Consider the following 17,522-nt stretch of genomic DNA (forward strand, 5'->3'; position numbering starts at 1 on the left):
ATTCGATTCCTGGCTCCAGAAGATCCACTGGAGAAGTGATAGATTCCCCACTCCAGTATTCTTGGGCTTCCCTTGTGGCTCAGCTGGTAAAGAATCCTCCTGCAGTGCGGGAGACCTGGGTTCAATCCCTGGTTTGGGAATATCCCCTGGAGAAGGGAAAGGCTACCCACTCTAGTATTCTGGCCTAAAGAATTCCATGGACTGTATAGTCCACAGGGTCGCAAAGAGTTGGACAGGACAGCCACTTTCATTTTAGAAACCAGATTACTGAGCCAAAGGAATGCACACTTTTAAGTTCTTTTGGTAACATAGCGAATGCCCTCCAGAAAGTTTGTATCAATTTGTACCACATATAAAAGTGTTCATACCCTTTCCACTGCCCAGTATTTTTAATGATAAGACATTAGGGAAATGAAATTTAAAATATTAATCATCAGTTTGCTTGTATGTTTAGAGTAAAAGCTTTCTTTTATGTTTTGTCTGTATCTTGTCTAAAATTGTAAGCATTGGTGTTTAGGGATCCAGACAATTTTGTCATGTCTCTTACACGTGCTTCCCTTGGACCTGGCGAACTTTTCCTGGGTACTTTGTTGCTGTGTTTGATTGACTGCAAAGGGAGCCAGCCCCTGGCCCAGAGGCGCTGTGACTGCCCCCTGCTGGTGAAGAGGTGCAGTGCCGACTGAGAAGGCTGGGCTCCTGCTGCCCTTTCAACCCTCCCCCTTCCTACCACTGCGCCCTATTCTAATATTTTCTAGTATTTTCAATCTAAAAGGACCAGCGTGCAGGGTGAGGAATTTTTAAGCCTTTGTGTCTTGGGTGATGCAGATGCAGTTAATACCTGGGGAGGCTCACGGGCGTCGTGTCCATCCTGGGATGAGAAGTGTGTCTCTGACAGCACAGACAGGAAAGCATGCTATTCTCTGTGTGGAGGGGAGGAGACTCTGAGGGCCAGGTATGCAAGCAAAGCCTCCTCCAGATACGTGGGGCCTCCTCAGGTGACAACTTTGAAAGGTGACACCATGGGGGCGTGTTTATATTAGAGTGAGCTGAATGCATACACAGTTACACTTCAGATATCCTGAGGTCACAACCTCAATTGTCAGGGACAAAATCAAAACCTGACCGTGTAAGTAAGGGTGGCGGTGGGGTAGAGGATCTGAGCAGAAACAACAGATGTCCCAGACAAAGCCTAGTCTCTGTCTTCTTTAGGAAACCTCTGTCTTAGAACCAGATGCTCTCAATTTTGACGGTGCTGACAAAGCTTTCTCAACCCTCAGCAGATTAGGAGTGGCCCATTAGCTGGGCCTGACCTCTACCCAGAAGGAGCAGCGGTTAGATAGAGACCAGGAGGCAGTGACATCTGGCAAAGAGGAAGGAGATGGGAAAGCTATAGAAATGCGCTCAAGAAGTTAAAAGGTCCTGGCATCTGGGTTCTTGGGTGGAGGGGCAGAAGTGCCATATGCTGGAGGTCCCAAGGGTGTCACTGCATAAAGCCTGTGAATCTGGAGGGACCAAAGCTCTTGTTAGGGAGACACCATGCTGGAGGTCCCAAGGGTGTCACTGCATAAAGCCTGTGAATCTGGAGGGATCAAAGCTCTTGTTAGGGAGACACCACTGCTAGAGGACCAAAGAGAAAAGGATCAGAAATCGTGAAGCAGGGGGAATTTGATTGATCCAGGCAGAAACACCTCCAGGCCAAAACTCCACAACAAAACACGTAAACAGTTCTGTCATCCTCTATTTCTTTCTGCCTCCTTTCTGGCGTTCGCACTTAAGCCTTTGATCCACCTGGGCTTTGATTTTTGCGGCGGGTGTGAGGTAGGGATCCTGTTTCATGTTTTTCTATATGGAGAACCTGTAGTCCCAACACTGTCTGTCAATAGCCTGTTGTAAAGAAAAGTGTCCAGTGTTTCTCCTCTACTGCTCTCACAGAATACTTCTGACGATAGTTTTGTGGGTGTTTTTCCCATGCCCTGTTCATATTTTTAAGGCTCTCGTTTCTTAAACTTGGTGTTTTCATCTCTTGTGTCTGGTAAGTCCCGTATCTGAAGTCTTTGTGCGTCTGATTCTCTTGCCTGTTGTTTTTGCTGGCTCGGGCTCACAGTGCCTTGTTTCTTTGTATGTTGTGATTAAAAAAAAAACGATGACCTTATTATTTATTTTTCTTGGAACTTCATCTCGGGAATTCTTTGAGGCCTGGTTTGAAGTTGTTTTCCTACAAAGAGGATTTGCATTTCCTTGTGCTAACCCAGGAACACTTCAGATTAAACGTCTGGCTTTGGAGTTTTCTGTCTGCACAGGTAGGGCACACCCACGGGAGGGCCGTGTGTGGATTCAGTGTAACCCGCGGTGGGACCCACACGCTGTCATCACTTACCGTGTGACTGCAGGCCAAGTCATTCAGTCTCTCTGCCTGGCCCACTATCTGTGAAATAGCAATAATAATACCTAGCACCTAAAGCCATTGGAAGGGTGAAGCCGGATGATGTAGGTAAAGTGCTTCCAAAAAGCACTTTGGAAGTGTTTGGAAGCACTTTGTGTGTTTTCTTTCACACAGTTAGACAGTGAAAGTCTTCCTCTTCCCTTGAGGAACCCCTCTTCTGCTCCAGCCCAGGGCTCCTGCCCCAGCTTTAGTTCCCCATCCTTCCTAGGATCTGACTCGTAACAGGAGTTGAGTGCTTTTGACCTCACCCGTGTGGCTCATTCTGCCTTCAGCTTTGAGATGACTGAGCTTCCTAAAGCCTTTGAGGGATGCTTCTGCCCTCAAGTCTTGACCTGGGTCCGGAGTTGTCTTGGGGGTCACTTGGGGCTGGGTAACAAGAATCGTGACATTTCACAGAATTGTTTTCTTCTTCCAGTGCTGCAGGGGTTTTTTGGTTGGTTGGTTACCATTCAGAAAACTTCTTTGTAACTTTATGGTGGAATATTAGTAACAAGACGTATAAATGTTTATTATTTTTAGTCATGGGACTATACTTGGACAATAATGTAAGTGTGAAATAAACAGCAGGTGTGTATTGGCACAAAAACAGTTAAATCCTTTTCTATAACAAGGATTATTTTTAACATAAATTGTTTTTTGTTTTTAAAACTCTATTTAGAACTCCAGCTCTATTGAGAAAAGTGAGGAAAGGGAGCTGAAAGGAAATGCGCCTAAGTGTCAGCAGTGGTTACTTCTTTTTTTAAAAAATCATATTTATTTATTTTTGGCTGTGCTGGGTCTTCGTTGCCGCGTGGGCTTTCTGTAGCTGCGGCGAGCAGGGGAAGTGCTCTAGCTGTGGCGGTCAGGCTTCTCTTTGCGGTGGCGTCCCCGCTGCAGAGCACGGGCTCTACGGCACTTGGGCTTCAGTCGTTGCAGCTCCTACCCTCTAGAGCATAGGCTCATTACTTGTAGTCTGTTGGTTTAGTTGCTCCACGGCATGTGGGATCTTCTTGGATCAGGAATTGAGCCCATGTCCCCTGCGTTGGCAGGCAGGTTCTTTACCAGTGAACTGCCAGGGAAGCCCCAGCAATGGTCACTTCTAAATGGTGGAATTCTTGAGTAAGTTTTCTCCAGTGGCAGCACAGTACAGACAGTGGTCAGAGAGTGACCTTCTGGTTCAGAAAACCTGGCGTTAAATTGGTACCTGTGGGGCTTTAGACCAATGACAAGCTCTCTGGGTCTTAGTTCCCCCATCTACTGGGTCGTTTTGAGTCTAAAATGCCTAGCCTGTGATCTGGCACAAGCTGGGTCCGAAAATGGTCGCAGTTGTTTTTTTGTTTTTTGACACGACTACATTTTTTCCAGATTTTTAAAATACTGAACACGTGCAATTTTATAATCAAAGAAAGAGAATAAAATTAAGACTTAAACAGCAGCAATAAAGGCAGTATATGCTTTGCTGACAAAAGGGGTTTTCACCCCCAGGTGGGGTTTGTGCAGTTTCCAGACTCTTCCCTGAGTCCAGGAAGGGACCCAGAGACCCAGATGCTCAGGGACCACAGCAGTGAGGACTAGGGAGGCTGGGCTGGGAGAGGGCGGACCACAGCCCTGGCTTTCCACATGCAGAGCTTCTCCCTTCTGTCCTGCCCAGGACGCAACGAGCCCCTGAAGAAGGAGCGGCTGAAGTGGAAGAGCGACTACCCAATGACTGATGGGCAGCTGCGGAGCAAGAGGGATGAGTTCTGGGACACGGCGCCCGCCTTCGAGGGCCGCAAGGAGATCTGGGATGCCCTCAAGGCTGCCGCCTATGCGGCCGAGGCCAACGACCACGAGCTGGCTCAGGCCATCCTGGATGGAGCCAGCATCACCTTGCCCCATGGTCAGTGGGCAGGGCAGGGGCTATCTCCACCAGAGCAAGGGGGCTGTTGGGGAAGAGAGCCAGTGGCCAGCCCCATGTCAGGCACTTCCATGCAGGCTGTGGGTGGCAAGTGTGGCTACTCATTTGTTCATTCAGGCAACTGTTACGAGCATAGACCAGGAGTGGGACACCAAGAAAATGAGAACACAGCCCCTGCTTGCCTGAGGAGGGTGTGGAAAGACACAACACCTCAGGGCAGTGTGATGAGAGCAAGTTAAAGATTACTTGGGGCCCTTTGGGATCCTAGCACACCTCAGGTACCAACCTTCTGTTGAGTATTATTATATGATGGGCACCAAGCTAGAAGCTTCTGTTGCATCATTTCATTTAAGTTCATAACAGCCCCTGAGGCTGTGCAAAGCAGAGAATAACAGTGGGAACTCTAGAGAGTCAGAAACTGGGTTTTAACCGTGTCTCTTTCCTAACTATGTGACCTTGAGCTTCTCACATTTAAAACCCAAGTGACTTAACAGTTATAAAGTGGGGATACTTCCCTCATAGGATGGGTGTTAGGATTCAACAAGATACAGATAACATCATTTAGTCCAGTCTCAGCATGTAGTAGGTGCTTAAGATACAGGAAATATATTACTACGTGCAATACATTGTACCAGTAAGAAGATTGAAGCCCCCCCTAGGTATGAGTCATGAAGAGCAGGGCTTATGCTACTTCAATCACATATGCTCAGGAAGGGGTTGCTGAATGAACAAATGAAAAGTAATTTGCTAAGGTTGAATGAGCCAGACCTGGTGGAGCCAGAATGTCAGCCCAGGTCTTCCTGACTCTACCTCGGGCCCCCGCCAGCTGTACAAGGAAGACGTGACCGTAGGGTGGGTTTGAGGACTGTGGGGTGACCATGACAGGTATATTTGTCTGCTCAGTCTGCTGTAGCAAAACAGTGCAGACTGGGTGGCTCACCACAGAAATGTAGTCTGAGAAGCCCAAGATCAAAGTGGCAGCTGATTTGGGTTTTGGTGAGAACTGTCTTCCTGGCTTGCAAATGCCACCTGCTCACTAAGTCCTCACTGTGGGAGAAGAGAGAGAGAGCTTTCTGGTATCTCTTCTCATAAGGGCACTAATCTCCCTGGATCAAGGCTCCACCTAAATGACCTCACTTAACCATAATTGCTCTCATATAGGCTCCAACATCCAAGTACAGTGGTGCTGAGGGTTAGGGCTTCAGTGTATGAATATGATGGAGGGGACACAAGTTAATCCATATCAGTGGGTCCCCAAGCCAACTCTGACCGCCCTGCCTTTCCCACAGGCACCCTCTGTGAATGCTACGATGAGCTGGGCAATCGCTACCAACTCCCCATCTACTGCCTGTCGCCGCCCGTGAACCTGCTTCTGGAGCACACGGAAGAGGAGAGCCTGGAGCCCCCTGAGCCCACCCCCAGTGTGCGCCGAGAGTTCCCGCTGAAGGTGCGCCTCTCCACGGGCAAGGACGTGAGGCTCAGTGCCAGCCTGCCCGACACGGTGGGGCAGCTCAAGAGGCAGCTGCACACCCAGGAGGGCATCGAGCCATCCTGGCAACGATGGTTCTTCTCCGGAAAGCTGCTCACAGACCGCACGCGGCTCCAGGAAACCAAGATCCAGAAAGATTTTGTCATCCAGGTCATCATCAACCAGCCCCCGCCGCCCCAGGACTGAGGAGCCCATGGACCCCTGGGCAGAGAGGCCAGGGGGCACTCTGCAGGGCCGAGAGGCCTCCCGCCTGGAGCACTAGGCCCCCCCACCCTGCCGCTGCCTTTGAGAGCTGTCCTTTCCTTCAGGGGCACCTCTTGTGTATGGCTGCTGGGCAAGCCCTGAGAGGACCCTGTTTCCCGGGGACACCGCGGGCCACCAGTGCGCGGCACACCGGCCTTGCCAACTTGGTCAGAGAAAAGGCAACCAGGGCCCTCCACCCGGTCTCTGTCTCCCGAGGCAGGTTCAAGCCACGAGGGCCAGCCCAGAGGCCCCTGGAGCCCGGATCTGTCCTCTGGTGCTGATGGCTGTGCTCACTCCGGTTTTCTGCTCAGGGTCTGAAGCAGCTGCTGTCTCCCTCCCCTGACTCTGCTCTGGGCACAGGGCCAGTGCCCTGGAGGGGAGGGGACCACACGTGAGCCCCCAGGGGCCAGGAGCCTGAGGCTGGCCTCTGCCTCTCCCAGCCCCCGGCACAATTGGCAGAGAGGGGGCAGTGGCTGGGCAGTGGTGGCTGGGGGTCTGCACAGGGCCATCTCCTGGCTGTGACCCTGGCGGTGGGGGGTCTGCAGCCTGGTCGTGGCCCCACAGCAGGTCCCTGTGTATAGACATATCTGCATATTTATCAATAAAGCCTTTTGCTCTTCCTTCTTGCTTGCCTGGCTTTGACTCTGGGTTCTCCTGCGGCTCTGTGGAGCCTGGAGCCAGTTCAGGGGGGTGGAGCAGGTGGGTGTGCAGCCTGCCCAGCAGCTCCGGGCACGGCAGAGAGTATGGTGAAGCAAGCTGCAAAGTGCTGGTGTTCAGGCCTGCATTCTCATGGGTCCTCAGGAAAACCCACTTAACCTCTGAGCCCGCTTTGATTATCTTTCAAATGGAGGTGGTGCCACCTGCCCTGCCCCCTTCCTCCATTGCTGGCAGGATTCAATGGGATAATGGACGTGAACTCACTTTGAAAGCCAAGGTGGCATCACAGGCAGCATTAGTTAACCTGCTGCTCTGCTCCTGCAGCTCAAGGGTGCTGGCTTCCCTCTGCAGTCCCTGAGCCAGGCCCTTGGGACTGGGGGATGTGCAGTGTCCTGGAGATAGTACCCTCGGTGACATTACAGTGAAATCTCTGACGCATTCTGATGATGAGCCTGTGTTGGCTTGCCACCAAGAGAAGCAGAGGGCAGAAGGAGCCGGGTCTTCTGTTTCCTTAAGGGGGAGCATGCAGGTAAGCGGAGAGGGGCGTCTTAGATAAGGTTGTTTGGCTTAGGGCAAGCCACGTGAGTGTCATGGAAGCACAGGGCTGTGGTGTCTGGTTCACTGGCAGGTTAAACCTGGGTTGTGGTGACCCAGGACTTGCTCCCACAGATCCAGGTGTGGAACTCAGCGAAGCAGGTCTGCCCTTTCTCCAGTTGGGAGTAGTTTTTTTCTCAGTGAGCATGACCACCGGTCAGGGCAGCCTGACAGGGAAACCAGGGAGGGAAGGATGATCAGCCGGAGATCATCCTTCCATCCTGGTGTCCTTGTCACCCAGGCTTAGCCCTGCATTCTGGCCCTTTTGGTGGCCTCTTTTGAAGCAAGACTCTGTATAAGTCCCACAGAGGTCCCCTGAGACAGACAGACGGGTGAGGTTTGTCGGGGACTCATGGGTTTCCCAGGTGGCGCAGTGGTGAAGAATCCGCCTACCAATGCAGGAGACACAGAAGTTGAGGGTTCGATCCCTGTGTCGGGAAGATACCTTGGAGGATATGGCAACCCACTGCAGTATTCTTGCTGCGAAAAGTTCATGGATAAAGGAACCTGGCGGGCTACAGTCCATGGTGTCAGAAAGAGTTGGACACAACTGAGCACAAGCATTAACATGGACTTGCGGCCAAATGCAGCGATGCTTCACTAGGGGGCACTGTGGGACGCCAGAGACGCAAAGATCTGCGAGAGCTACAGGCAGAGGGAGGCACCTGCCCTTCTCCCCAACCCCCCATCCAGCCCTGCAGCCCAGGGGAGACAGTGTCTGCGCCTCCCCAGAGCCAGCGAGTCTGTTCTCAGGACAGCCTGGGGATGTAGGCCTATCTTGGGTTTCCACATTTGGCTTTTGGGACCCCACACTGGCACTGGCTAGGCAGGATTTCGAGGCATCCAGCAGGTGGCACTGCCATCAGAGCTAAGAGCAGCCAGTGGGTCCTTGGAGCAGCCTGGGTGCCTTGGCTGAGGCCCAGCTGGGCCTGAGCACTCAGGACAGGCGCCTGGCAGGCTCCTTCCTGCAGTCCCCGCTCTCAGGGCACTGGGCCCTCCGGCTTAATAGGCCAGGGGCTAGGGGTTGCAACTGTCCCATCCTTCCCCCTGCGCCCTGGGGCTGCCCGGGGTGAAGGTGACAGGTGGGGGAGGCAGGTGGAGAATTGGGCCAGTGAGCTCATGGCAAAAGCACCTAGCGGGGCGGGGGTGGGGGCCCTGGCATATAAAGCCCCCGGGGCCTGCTGAGGAGGGTTGCGACGGCACAATGGCAGACTCTGAGGAGGTGCAGCGGGCCACGGCACTTATTGAGGAGCGGCTGGCACAGGAGGAGGAGAATGAGGTAGGGCTGGGGTGGGGGCCAAGGGGGTTCCGGGGACACCCAGCTCTGCTGTCAAAGGAAGGCAGAACCCGGCTGGGGTACCTGGCAGGAAGGAAGACAGCCCAGTTGGTGCTATTCCAGGGTGCTCCTGAGAGGGGGTTGTTGGTAGTGGGAAATGAAGGCTTTAGCCCCCAGATCTTGAGAGACAAGTGGCGAGCCAAGCTGGGTTCCCCGAGACCCTGTCTGCTCACTTGGGCCTTGAGAAGACAGGCTAAGCTACACAGAACAGGACAGCCAGGATGCGGCCTGGGAGTGCGGGGCCCCGAGATCCCCCAGCTGCTGGGTGGGAGGCTGGGACAAAAGGAACTCCAGTGTCTGGTCCCTGAAGAAGGATAAAGACTGGGAGCAGAGTGAGGAAGGGATGCTGGCAAGGGAGACATGGGTTTTCTAGGACCATCAGCCACACCAGGGGAGGCCTCTGAGCACGGGCCTCTGAACAGTTGCATTTTCTGTGGAATAAAGAAGCAAGGGAGGAAGGTGTGGGCTGGTCCCACTGTTCATTTGATGGAAACGAATACTTGACCTGGAGTTTCTCTGCCAAGTGCCTGATGCTGGGAGGAATGAGGGGCTCAGTAAGGTCAGCCCCTGCCTCTCCCTTTCCAACCCTGTGTTCATTTTAGCTGACATTTGTCAGGCGCACAGTCGACTCAGAAACAAGGCAGAGTGGAGAGAGGGTGAAATAGAAGTGTAACTCAGAATGAAGGAGCACAGAACGGGGGTGATCACATTGACCATGAACCCTCTTGAGGACTTCTCTGTGCACAGGAGGGCAGTGTCAGGCCTTCAGGGATGGCGAGTGGTGATCAGGATGGGGAGGGTATTCCAGGCTAAGGAAATGGCAGGTGCTAATTTCCAGGTGTGGAAATGTGACTGTCAGGAGGGAGTCTGGCAGTAGGAGCTGAGGCTGGGAAGGCAGGCAGGGCACAAACCAACAGGCAAGGGCCACATGAAAGATACTCTGTGGCAGTGGGAAGCCACTGCATGTTGTTGAGTGAGGCACAGTGGTGCCATCTAACCTGTTTTAGGAAGGCATCTCTGACAGCCTTGAGAAGAACTTGGAGGGGGGGAGACTAGCCCTACCAGGAATGGGAGGGAGGAGATAAATTCGTTTAGAGGTTGTGTGTGTGCGTGTGTGTGCACTCAGCTGCTCAGTCATGTCTGACTCTTTGAGACTCCATGGACTGTTGTCCACCAGGCTTCTCTGTCCATGGAATTTCCCAGGCAGGAATACTGGAGTGGGTTGCCATTTCCTCCTCCAGGGGATCTTCCCAAGCCAGGAATTGAACCTGTGTCTCCACCATCTCCTATAGACTTCATTCATAAAAGAAAAAGGTGAATGGGATTGAGGAAGAGGGGAGGGTCAGGACTCCGGTGGAAGAAGACACGAGGCCCAGGGAAGGGAGGGCAGGTTTGTCTCGGAAGAGCTTGGACTGAGCCCACTGAGTCCCAGTCGGGGCATCCCTGGCTCTCCAGGAATGCCATTTCTCACTCCCCCAAGGGCATGAGCACCAGGGCCAGGCAGGTGAGTCACGCTGCTGGACCATTTCTGGAATGCTGCCACTGGACACAGAGATCTTCAGCAAGAGGACAGGGAGCAGTCCTCATCCGTTCATTCATCCAGTAAATATAGAGGCAAGGCTGTCAGGACTCTGCGTGCCCACAGAGCCAGCCTTGCCGCCAGTGCCTCCTTCGTGCCAGGCACGGTGCTACAAGTGGACAGGCATTCTCTCATTTCATCTATGCGACCATCTATGAAGTAAGGTGGATTTTGTTGTGTTGCGTTTCATCAACGAAAACCCAATTCAGGAAACATTTCTTGAGCACCCGCTGCATGGCAGTCCACAGAGACAAATCGGAAGTGAGGGGCTATGGAGTCTGAGTAAGGCACGGGTGAGCAGTAGAGACCCGGTTGTTCCCAGCAGGCCCCAGCCCAGCAGCATTCTTAGAGGAGAGCCTCATATCCGGCCTGCACCCCTTTCTTGGGGTGGGTGGGGAAGGAGGACCTCGGAGACCAGCCCAGGGACTGGGGCTCTTCGATGGGGACTTTACTGGGCTAGGTCATCACTGAAGACTTGGAGGTGTGCAGAGCTGATAAGCTTGCCTGCCATCATCCATGAACTCATTCATTCATTTACTCTCCAAAAACTTGCTGAGCACCTACTATGTGCTAGCCTCTGTCACAGGTGCTGGGGTTGCCAAGGTGATTAAGACCAACCCATCCTCTAGATGCTTCAGGGGCTGGCCAAGATCCCACATGCTGTAGTAGCTGAAGCCCTAGGCGTCCCCTGGTAAAGATGCAGTGTTTCAAGCAAGGCCAGCCCTTGGGCGACCTCAAACCATGTATACTTCATATGGAAGGGAGGCGCCAGTGGACCATGGAACATCTGAAAAAAAGCCCTGGAAAATCAGCCCTCAAATGACCGTTGAAGAGTATAACCCTTGGAGTGCAAAAGGCAGCTGAGAACTCTAGAAGAGGGAGTCATTCCGCCCCAGCTGCCACCTGGACTCAGCACCCTCCAGCCTGAGTGAATATCCTGGCAAGGTGGGGACTTCAGAGATAGCGGGGGCGGGGGCTGCACTTCATAAAGAGTGTTTTCCTTTAGAAGAGAGGAGGAGGTGATAAGGAAGTAGTCCAGGCAAGTAGGAGCTACAAATGGGGAGGAGACCTTGACAGAGTTTCCACCCTGTATTATTACAATGAGAAGGTTAATACTTGGGGGCTTCCCCGTTGGCTCAGATGGTAAAGAATCCACCTGCTATGCAGGAGACTGGGGTTCGATCCCTGGGTCAGGAAGATTCCCTGGAGAAGGGAATGGCAATCCACTTCAGTATTCTTGCCTGGAGAATCCCATGGACAAAGGAGCCTGGCAGGCTACAGTCCATGGGGTCCCAAAGAGTCAGACATGACTGAGCAACTAACACACACCCAAGGTTAATACTTAGAGTTCACTTTAAGCTAAGAGCTGGAGAGCTGCAGGTCCTACCCCTCAGATATCCTGAGAGCAACAGTTTCCATGCCCTAGGATTTCACAGATCAGTAAAACCTGAGGGAAAGAAGTGGGTAACTGACAGAGTTCTCAAAGTTTTACATTGTCAAATAAGCCCATTAAGAAATTCTCATCATTTATCACAATTATTTTATCAAAGTGAATTTTAAATGTCCCTAAACCTAACCCCCCAAAAGACCTCAGTGCTTATAAATATTGAATATATTTAATTTCATTAAAACTCATTCTGCTGGCCCTTAATCCTATTTTGCTGGAGACCCAGGGCTGTCAATAGGCAGGTATTTGAACAGGAGTTGGGGTTGAGGCTGAGTTGGGGAACCCAGCTCTGAGGTGGGGAGCGCAGCTCTAACCTGGGCCTCTCCTGGACCAGACAGGAGTGGAGCAGGTGAAGTGCTGTGAGGTCACACAGGAGGAAGACTTTTGGGGGTGTCCTTGAATTAGTTGTGGGGGAGGCTGTCAGGTCCCCTAGGCACAGCAGGCAGATCCTGGAACCTGTCCTCTCCCTGGTTCCCCAGAAACTCCGAGGAACCACCCATCAGAAGTTGCCCATGGAGATGCTGGTGTTGGAGGATGAGAAGCACCATAGGCCTGAGAGTCCGTCCTTACAAAAGGTTAAGGTAAGTGCTAGGAGAAGCAGTTACAGTCTTGCTCCTCCTAGTATAGTCCATGAACCTGCAGCTCAGCACCGCTGGGGCATGTGAGTGATGCAGCCTCCTGGCCCCACCCCACACTTGTGAAGGGGAATATGCCACCCCCAAATATATCACTTTAGTATACTGATTATTTTAAAAAGTCATTTGAGAAAAAGCCAGTGTAAGAAGAATACACTGACCCTCCTTTGCTCCCCAGAAAGCAGGAGATAAATCTCCCATGTGAAGTTACCCTCCCTCTATCAGGAAAGCAGAGAGCTTCCTTATCACCAAATATCAGGAATTCAGGGCTGAGAAGGCTGTATAAACAAAACTTGTTGTTTTCTTCACTAATTAGCTCCTCCAAATCCAAACACCTTTGTCTTTTCAATACTTCACAAATTTATTGTTTCCTTGCCTAAAAGGTATAAAAGCTGCCTGCTTCAGTCACTTCTTCGAGTCTCATATTTTTATGGACTACCATACACATGAAATTAAATTTGTTTCTCCTATTAATCAGTCTTACATCAATTTAATTGTTCAACCAGCCAAAGAATTTAGAAGTGAAAAGGGGGAGGAGTGGTGGTGATAAAGTTTTCCTCTGCACACCTGCTGAGTCAGAATCTGCAGGTGTCTAAGATCCCAGGGGACCCATTTTGGAAGTGGCAGTGATGAGGCAGCCATACAACAGGGCGTGTGGTAATGGGATGCCGGGAGGCTGTGTGTGCTGACAGGAGAGATCTCCATGCTGGTCAGAGAAAAGCAGTGTCCAGACCACAACATGGAGGATGGAAAGGGCATCAACTGAGCTGTGATAGAAGTTACCTCTGCGAGAGAAGGGCTTTCATGTTTCTGTATTATTTTTATGACCACAGAGAGGGATGGAGGGAGGGAGAGAGGCGGAGAATTGCACGGGAAGATGAGAATCAGGAGCTGGTTCTGGAGGCCTGTGCTAAGAACTGCCCTTGAGATTTCCTCATCAACCCCCCCAACCTATGTGGAGCCTTGAAACTGGGCAACTCCCAGCCAGCCCCCTCAGGCCTGCCTGGTCCCTCGATCTGAGGCATCTGTGTCAGTTTCACTGGCTTCACCTAGTCCTGGGCGGCAGAGTTAGACCTGGATTCTTTCTTCCTTGAGAGGAGCTCCCTGTCCTCCACCTCCGGCTCAGCTCAGAGGTCCCCAGGCCCCACACTCCGTGTCCCAGTGTGGGGTTGATGGGCTATCCCCACGCAGGGCCAAGAGCGCGTGCGGAAGACATCTCTAGACCTGCGGAGGGAGATCATCGACGTGGGCGGCATCCAGAACCTCATCCAGCTGCGGAAAAAACGCAAGCAGAAGAAACGGGAAGCCCTGGCCACCTCCCAGGAGCCACCTCCAGAGCCAGAGGAGATTGTAAGTGTTCTAGGGAGGACACTTGTGTGGGCAGGGGGAGCCGGGGGAGGGGAGGATGGCGCGGATCACCTCGGGGCGGCCCCCCCATGACTGCATTCACGCCCTCCAGACGGGCCCTGTGGACGAGGAGACATTCCTTAAAGCTGCGGTGGAGGGGAAGATGAAGGTCATCGAGAAGTTCCTGGCGGATGGGGGTTCCCCTGACACCTGCGATCAGGTGATGTTCTTTCCGGGCCCGGCACCTGTGCCAGCCTCCTCTTAGAGCTGCGCCTTGTGAAATGAGAACAGGCATCGGTGTCCTTTGAGAGGGGGCCCCTCAGAAGATTTGGGATGCCCCCTTCCTTTCCCCACACAGGTCTCTAAGGAGACGCTCTCCAGCTTGAACCACCTCCAGAGTAATACATACCTGGATATTTAGGGGGAAAAGAGGAAGGAATCAAATACAGAGTTGAAGACCAGGAGAACTGGGCTGGAATCCCACCGGCACCATGCCCTGGTTCAGCTTGTGTGCTTGGGGGGCAGTGAGAAGGTCCCCAGTGCATAGGAGGCCTCCGAGGCTGGTCCCACAGAGCATGAAGGAGCTGGCAGAATGTAGACCATATGGGGACACAGCACAGGGGTCAGAATCAGGCTGGGATAAACCCTGGTCTCAACCTGGGTGGATGATGAGGACAGGCTGGGGCCCTGACTGTTTCTCTGGGGACAGTTTCGCCGGACTGCCCTGCACCGAGCTTCCCTGGAGGGCCACATGGAGATCCTTGAGAAGCTTCTGGAGAGTGGGGCCACTGTGGATTTCCAGGACCGGGTGAGCAAGAGGCAGGTGTTGGGTGAGGGGCAGGAGGTAGGTCCCGCACTAATGGACTCCCTGTCCCTGCAGACCTCCCACCTGGGACATAAACAGAGTGCCTCGGGGCCAGGCCCCACTGCTAGTGTGCTGCGTGAACTCGTGTGGGCACCACCTCCTCCCCAAGCCTTGTCTGTAAATCTGGCCTGGACAAATGGACCCCCCGAGGGTTCTCCGGCTCTACTCCACCCACTACCCAGCCACTGGAGTGTCACTGTCCTTCCCTGGACCCTTCCCCTGGATATCTCCCTGCCCTCTTGGCTGGGGTCCTTTCCCCGAGGGCACACTCTTCCCTGAAGCTCTGCAATGAGGCTCCATCCTTCCTTCCTAGCTGGACTGCACAGCCATGCACTGGGCCTGTCGTGGGGGCCACTTGGAGGTGGTGAGACTCCTGCAGAGCCGAGGAGCAGACACCAATGTGAGGGATAAGGTGAGGCAATAATGCTCACAGATGTTGGGATGGCAGAGTGGAGGGGAGGGAAGCAGAGGGCGGAAAAGCAGAAAGCAGGTGGCTAGCGAGCTAGTTTGGTTTCTGGGGTGCCTCAGAGCCTGGGAATAAGTCTTGCCATCAGCAGCAAATGCTTGGAGACCACCATCTGGGAATGGAAGCAGGAAGAGCAGAGGAAATCCACTATCTTGGTGACTTTAGGACCATCCAAAAGATGCAGGATTTGTTCACCCATGAAATCATTCATCATCCTTCTATTTATCTATCCATCCATCCATCCATCCAGTGATTCATTCATCTGTTCACTTTTTTATCCATCCACCATTTTGAATTCACTCAATCCTTTCTGTGTAACCTTGAACAGATGATGGCCTCTGAGCCTCTGTTGCTCATCTATGAAACGTCTTTGTAGAGTTCTTATATATACTGGATGGGGAAATGTATGTCAAGTAATTATTTGTTTAACATAAGACTGATGTTTTGTAAGCTTTTGCTGTGTATGTCACATAGTCATCTCTTGATACGTGGCATCTATTATAATTATTTTAAAAGGGCAGAGGAGTGAGCAGTTGTTCACATCTGAGTGAGAGGGGAATCATAGAAGGCATCCCAGAGGAGGTGGCAGGTAATGCCTTAGAGTTAGATCATCAGAGAGGATGATGGGAAATTACAGAGTTCCCTCCCCCTCCTTGGGAGAAGGCTGGAGTTGACAGCCCCTCCACCCTTAGAGGCACCAGAGCCCAGGTCCCTTCAGCCAGCATTTTCTGCTTCCTCCCACCCAGCTGCTGAGCACCCCCCTGCATGTGGCAGTCCGGACGGGGCAGGTGGAGATCGTGGAACATTTTCTATCCCTGGGCCTGGACATCAATGCCAAAGACAGAGTGAGTGTCTGGGTTCCCTCCTGCCCAGCCCTGCCGCAGGGGGCTCCCTGTGCCCCCTGAGGGCTCCCACATGCTCCCATGGACCATGCTGAGTGTCACACTGGTTCTAGGAAGGGGACAGCGCCCTGCATGATGCTGTGAGGCTCAATCGCTACAAAATCATCAAACTGCTGCTCCTGCATGGGGCTGACATGATGAGCAAGAACCTGGTAAGTTCCCTCCTTCCCTGATTCAGTAAACAGGGTGCACTGGTTTCCCAGGCCCTGTCCCGGGCACTCGGAGGAAAGACAGAACTGAGCAAGACTTGGCCGGCCTGCTCTCGGGGCACTGTCACAGTGGAGGCTTCTCCGGGCCCCTGGGGATTTGGGGCCCACCAGCTTCCCAACTCTCTATGCTTTTCTACATCCAGAAAATCTAAGTGCAGAAAACAGCCAGGAGGGTAAGAGGACTTCCCAAAGGCCCCCGAATAGAACACAGGGGGTCCTAAAGTCCAGGCTCAGGGAGGCCAGAGTTGTGGAGAAAGAGAGCTGAAAGGAAGCTAAGCACTTGGTACACTCATTCCTAGCACCCTGCACTGGCTCCTGTGGTCCCCTAGTTTCTTTAGGATCCTATATCCCCTCGTCCAAGCTCTTCTCTGGGGCCTAGAGCAATCACAAAAGGGAGGAGAATTGAGTAAGGGGGCATCGTGACTCAAGAAAGGCTGGCAGGAGGGGGCACAGTGCAACATAGGGGTGGGAGATTAAGAGGTACCAACTATTATGTATAAAATAAGCTACAAGGATATATTTACAACACAGGGAATATAACCAATATTTTATAATAATATAAGTGGGGTATAACCTTTAAAATTGTGAATCATGATATTGTACACCTGTAACTTATATAATATTTTACGTCAACTATACTTCAATTTTTTAAAAAAAGAAGCTAGCTGTATGGAAAAAAAGAGGGAGGTTGAGGGGATAGCGGGAATCAGGAAGATGAGGGGAAAGTGTAAATGAGGACTTAACCTGGGCATTGCTCACATCTTGAAAAGAAAATTTTCTGTTGTGGAGGGAGTCCTGCACATTATAGGATGTTTGAGCAGCATCCCTGGCCTCTACTCAAGATGCCAGAAGTACCCCCGACCCCCAAGTTGTCATAACTGAAGATGCCTCCAGACATTGCCAGCTGCTCCCAGCTGGTGAGGCACCTTTCTGGGACAGACTTCTCAACAATGACCAGATCTCCTCTTGGTTCCCCCAGGCAGGAAAGACCCCCACAGACCTGGTGCAGCTGTGGCAAGCCGACACCCGGCACGCTCTGGAGAACCCTGAGCCGGGGTCAGAGCAGAATGGACTGGAGGGGTCCACCGAGAGTGGGCGGGAGACCCCCCAGCCTGTGGCAGCCGAGTAAATGCCTGTCCCGGCCTACCAGGCACCTGGCCTGTCCCCTGCGTACAGCCCGAGGGTCATAAGAATGGCCCTCAGAGCTGAGGACACCATTCCTCTGCATACACCCCAGGAGCACCCACAAGCTACTGCAATAAAAAAAAAAAAAAGTCATTTTTGCTATGTGTGATATTTATTCTACTTGTGCCTGAAATATTTAGGAATGAAGGAAGACTGGGAGCAAGGATGGGCGCAGCCGAGAGGGGAACTTGGAGCCTTTCCACCCTCCTACCCGAGGCCTCTCCTTGCCTCTTCCCTCTCACCCCACTT

The 17,522-nt window shown here is 52.4% G+C and overlaps 2 protein-coding genes across 4 annotated transcripts in view; both read left to right on the plus strand.

Annotated features, from left to right (window-relative positions):
* Positions 1-6,668, plus strand: part of UBTD1 (ubiquitin domain containing 1) — a 51,144-nt gene extending 44,476 nt beyond the window's left edge. For all 3 annotated transcript variants that reach the window (XM_061403005.1, XM_061403006.1, XM_061403007.1), the window contains 2 exons: positions 4,074-4,301; positions 5,609-6,668. In XM_061403005.1, coding sequence (XP_061258989.1) covers positions 4,074-4,301; positions 5,609-5,994 — 614 coding nt within the window. In that variant the 3' untranslated portion in view covers positions 5,995-6,668. The remainder of the gene's footprint in view (positions 1-4,073; positions 4,302-5,608) is intronic.
* A 1,670-nt stretch (positions 6,669-8,338) lies between these two features.
* Positions 8,339-17,372, plus strand: ANKRD2 (ankyrin repeat domain 2). Its single transcript, XM_061403008.1, has 9 exons — positions 8,339-8,581; positions 12,144-12,245; positions 13,491-13,649; positions 13,759-13,866; positions 14,356-14,454; positions 14,825-14,923; positions 15,724-15,822; positions 15,933-16,031; positions 17,068-17,372. The coding sequence occupies exons 1-9, from the start codon at positions 8,507-8,509 to the stop codon at positions 17,215-17,217; spliced, it is 990 nt and encodes a 329-aa protein (XP_061258992.1). The 5' UTR covers positions 8,339-8,506; the 3' UTR covers positions 17,218-17,372.
* The last annotated feature ends 150 nt before the right edge of the window (positions 17,373-17,522 follow it).

This window comes from Bos javanicus, chromosome 26 (assembly GCF_032452875.1).
Source record: "Bos javanicus breed banteng chromosome 26, ARS-OSU_banteng_1.0, whole genome shotgun sequence".
NCBI lineage: Eukaryota > Metazoa > Chordata > Mammalia > Artiodactyla > Bovidae > Bos > Bos javanicus.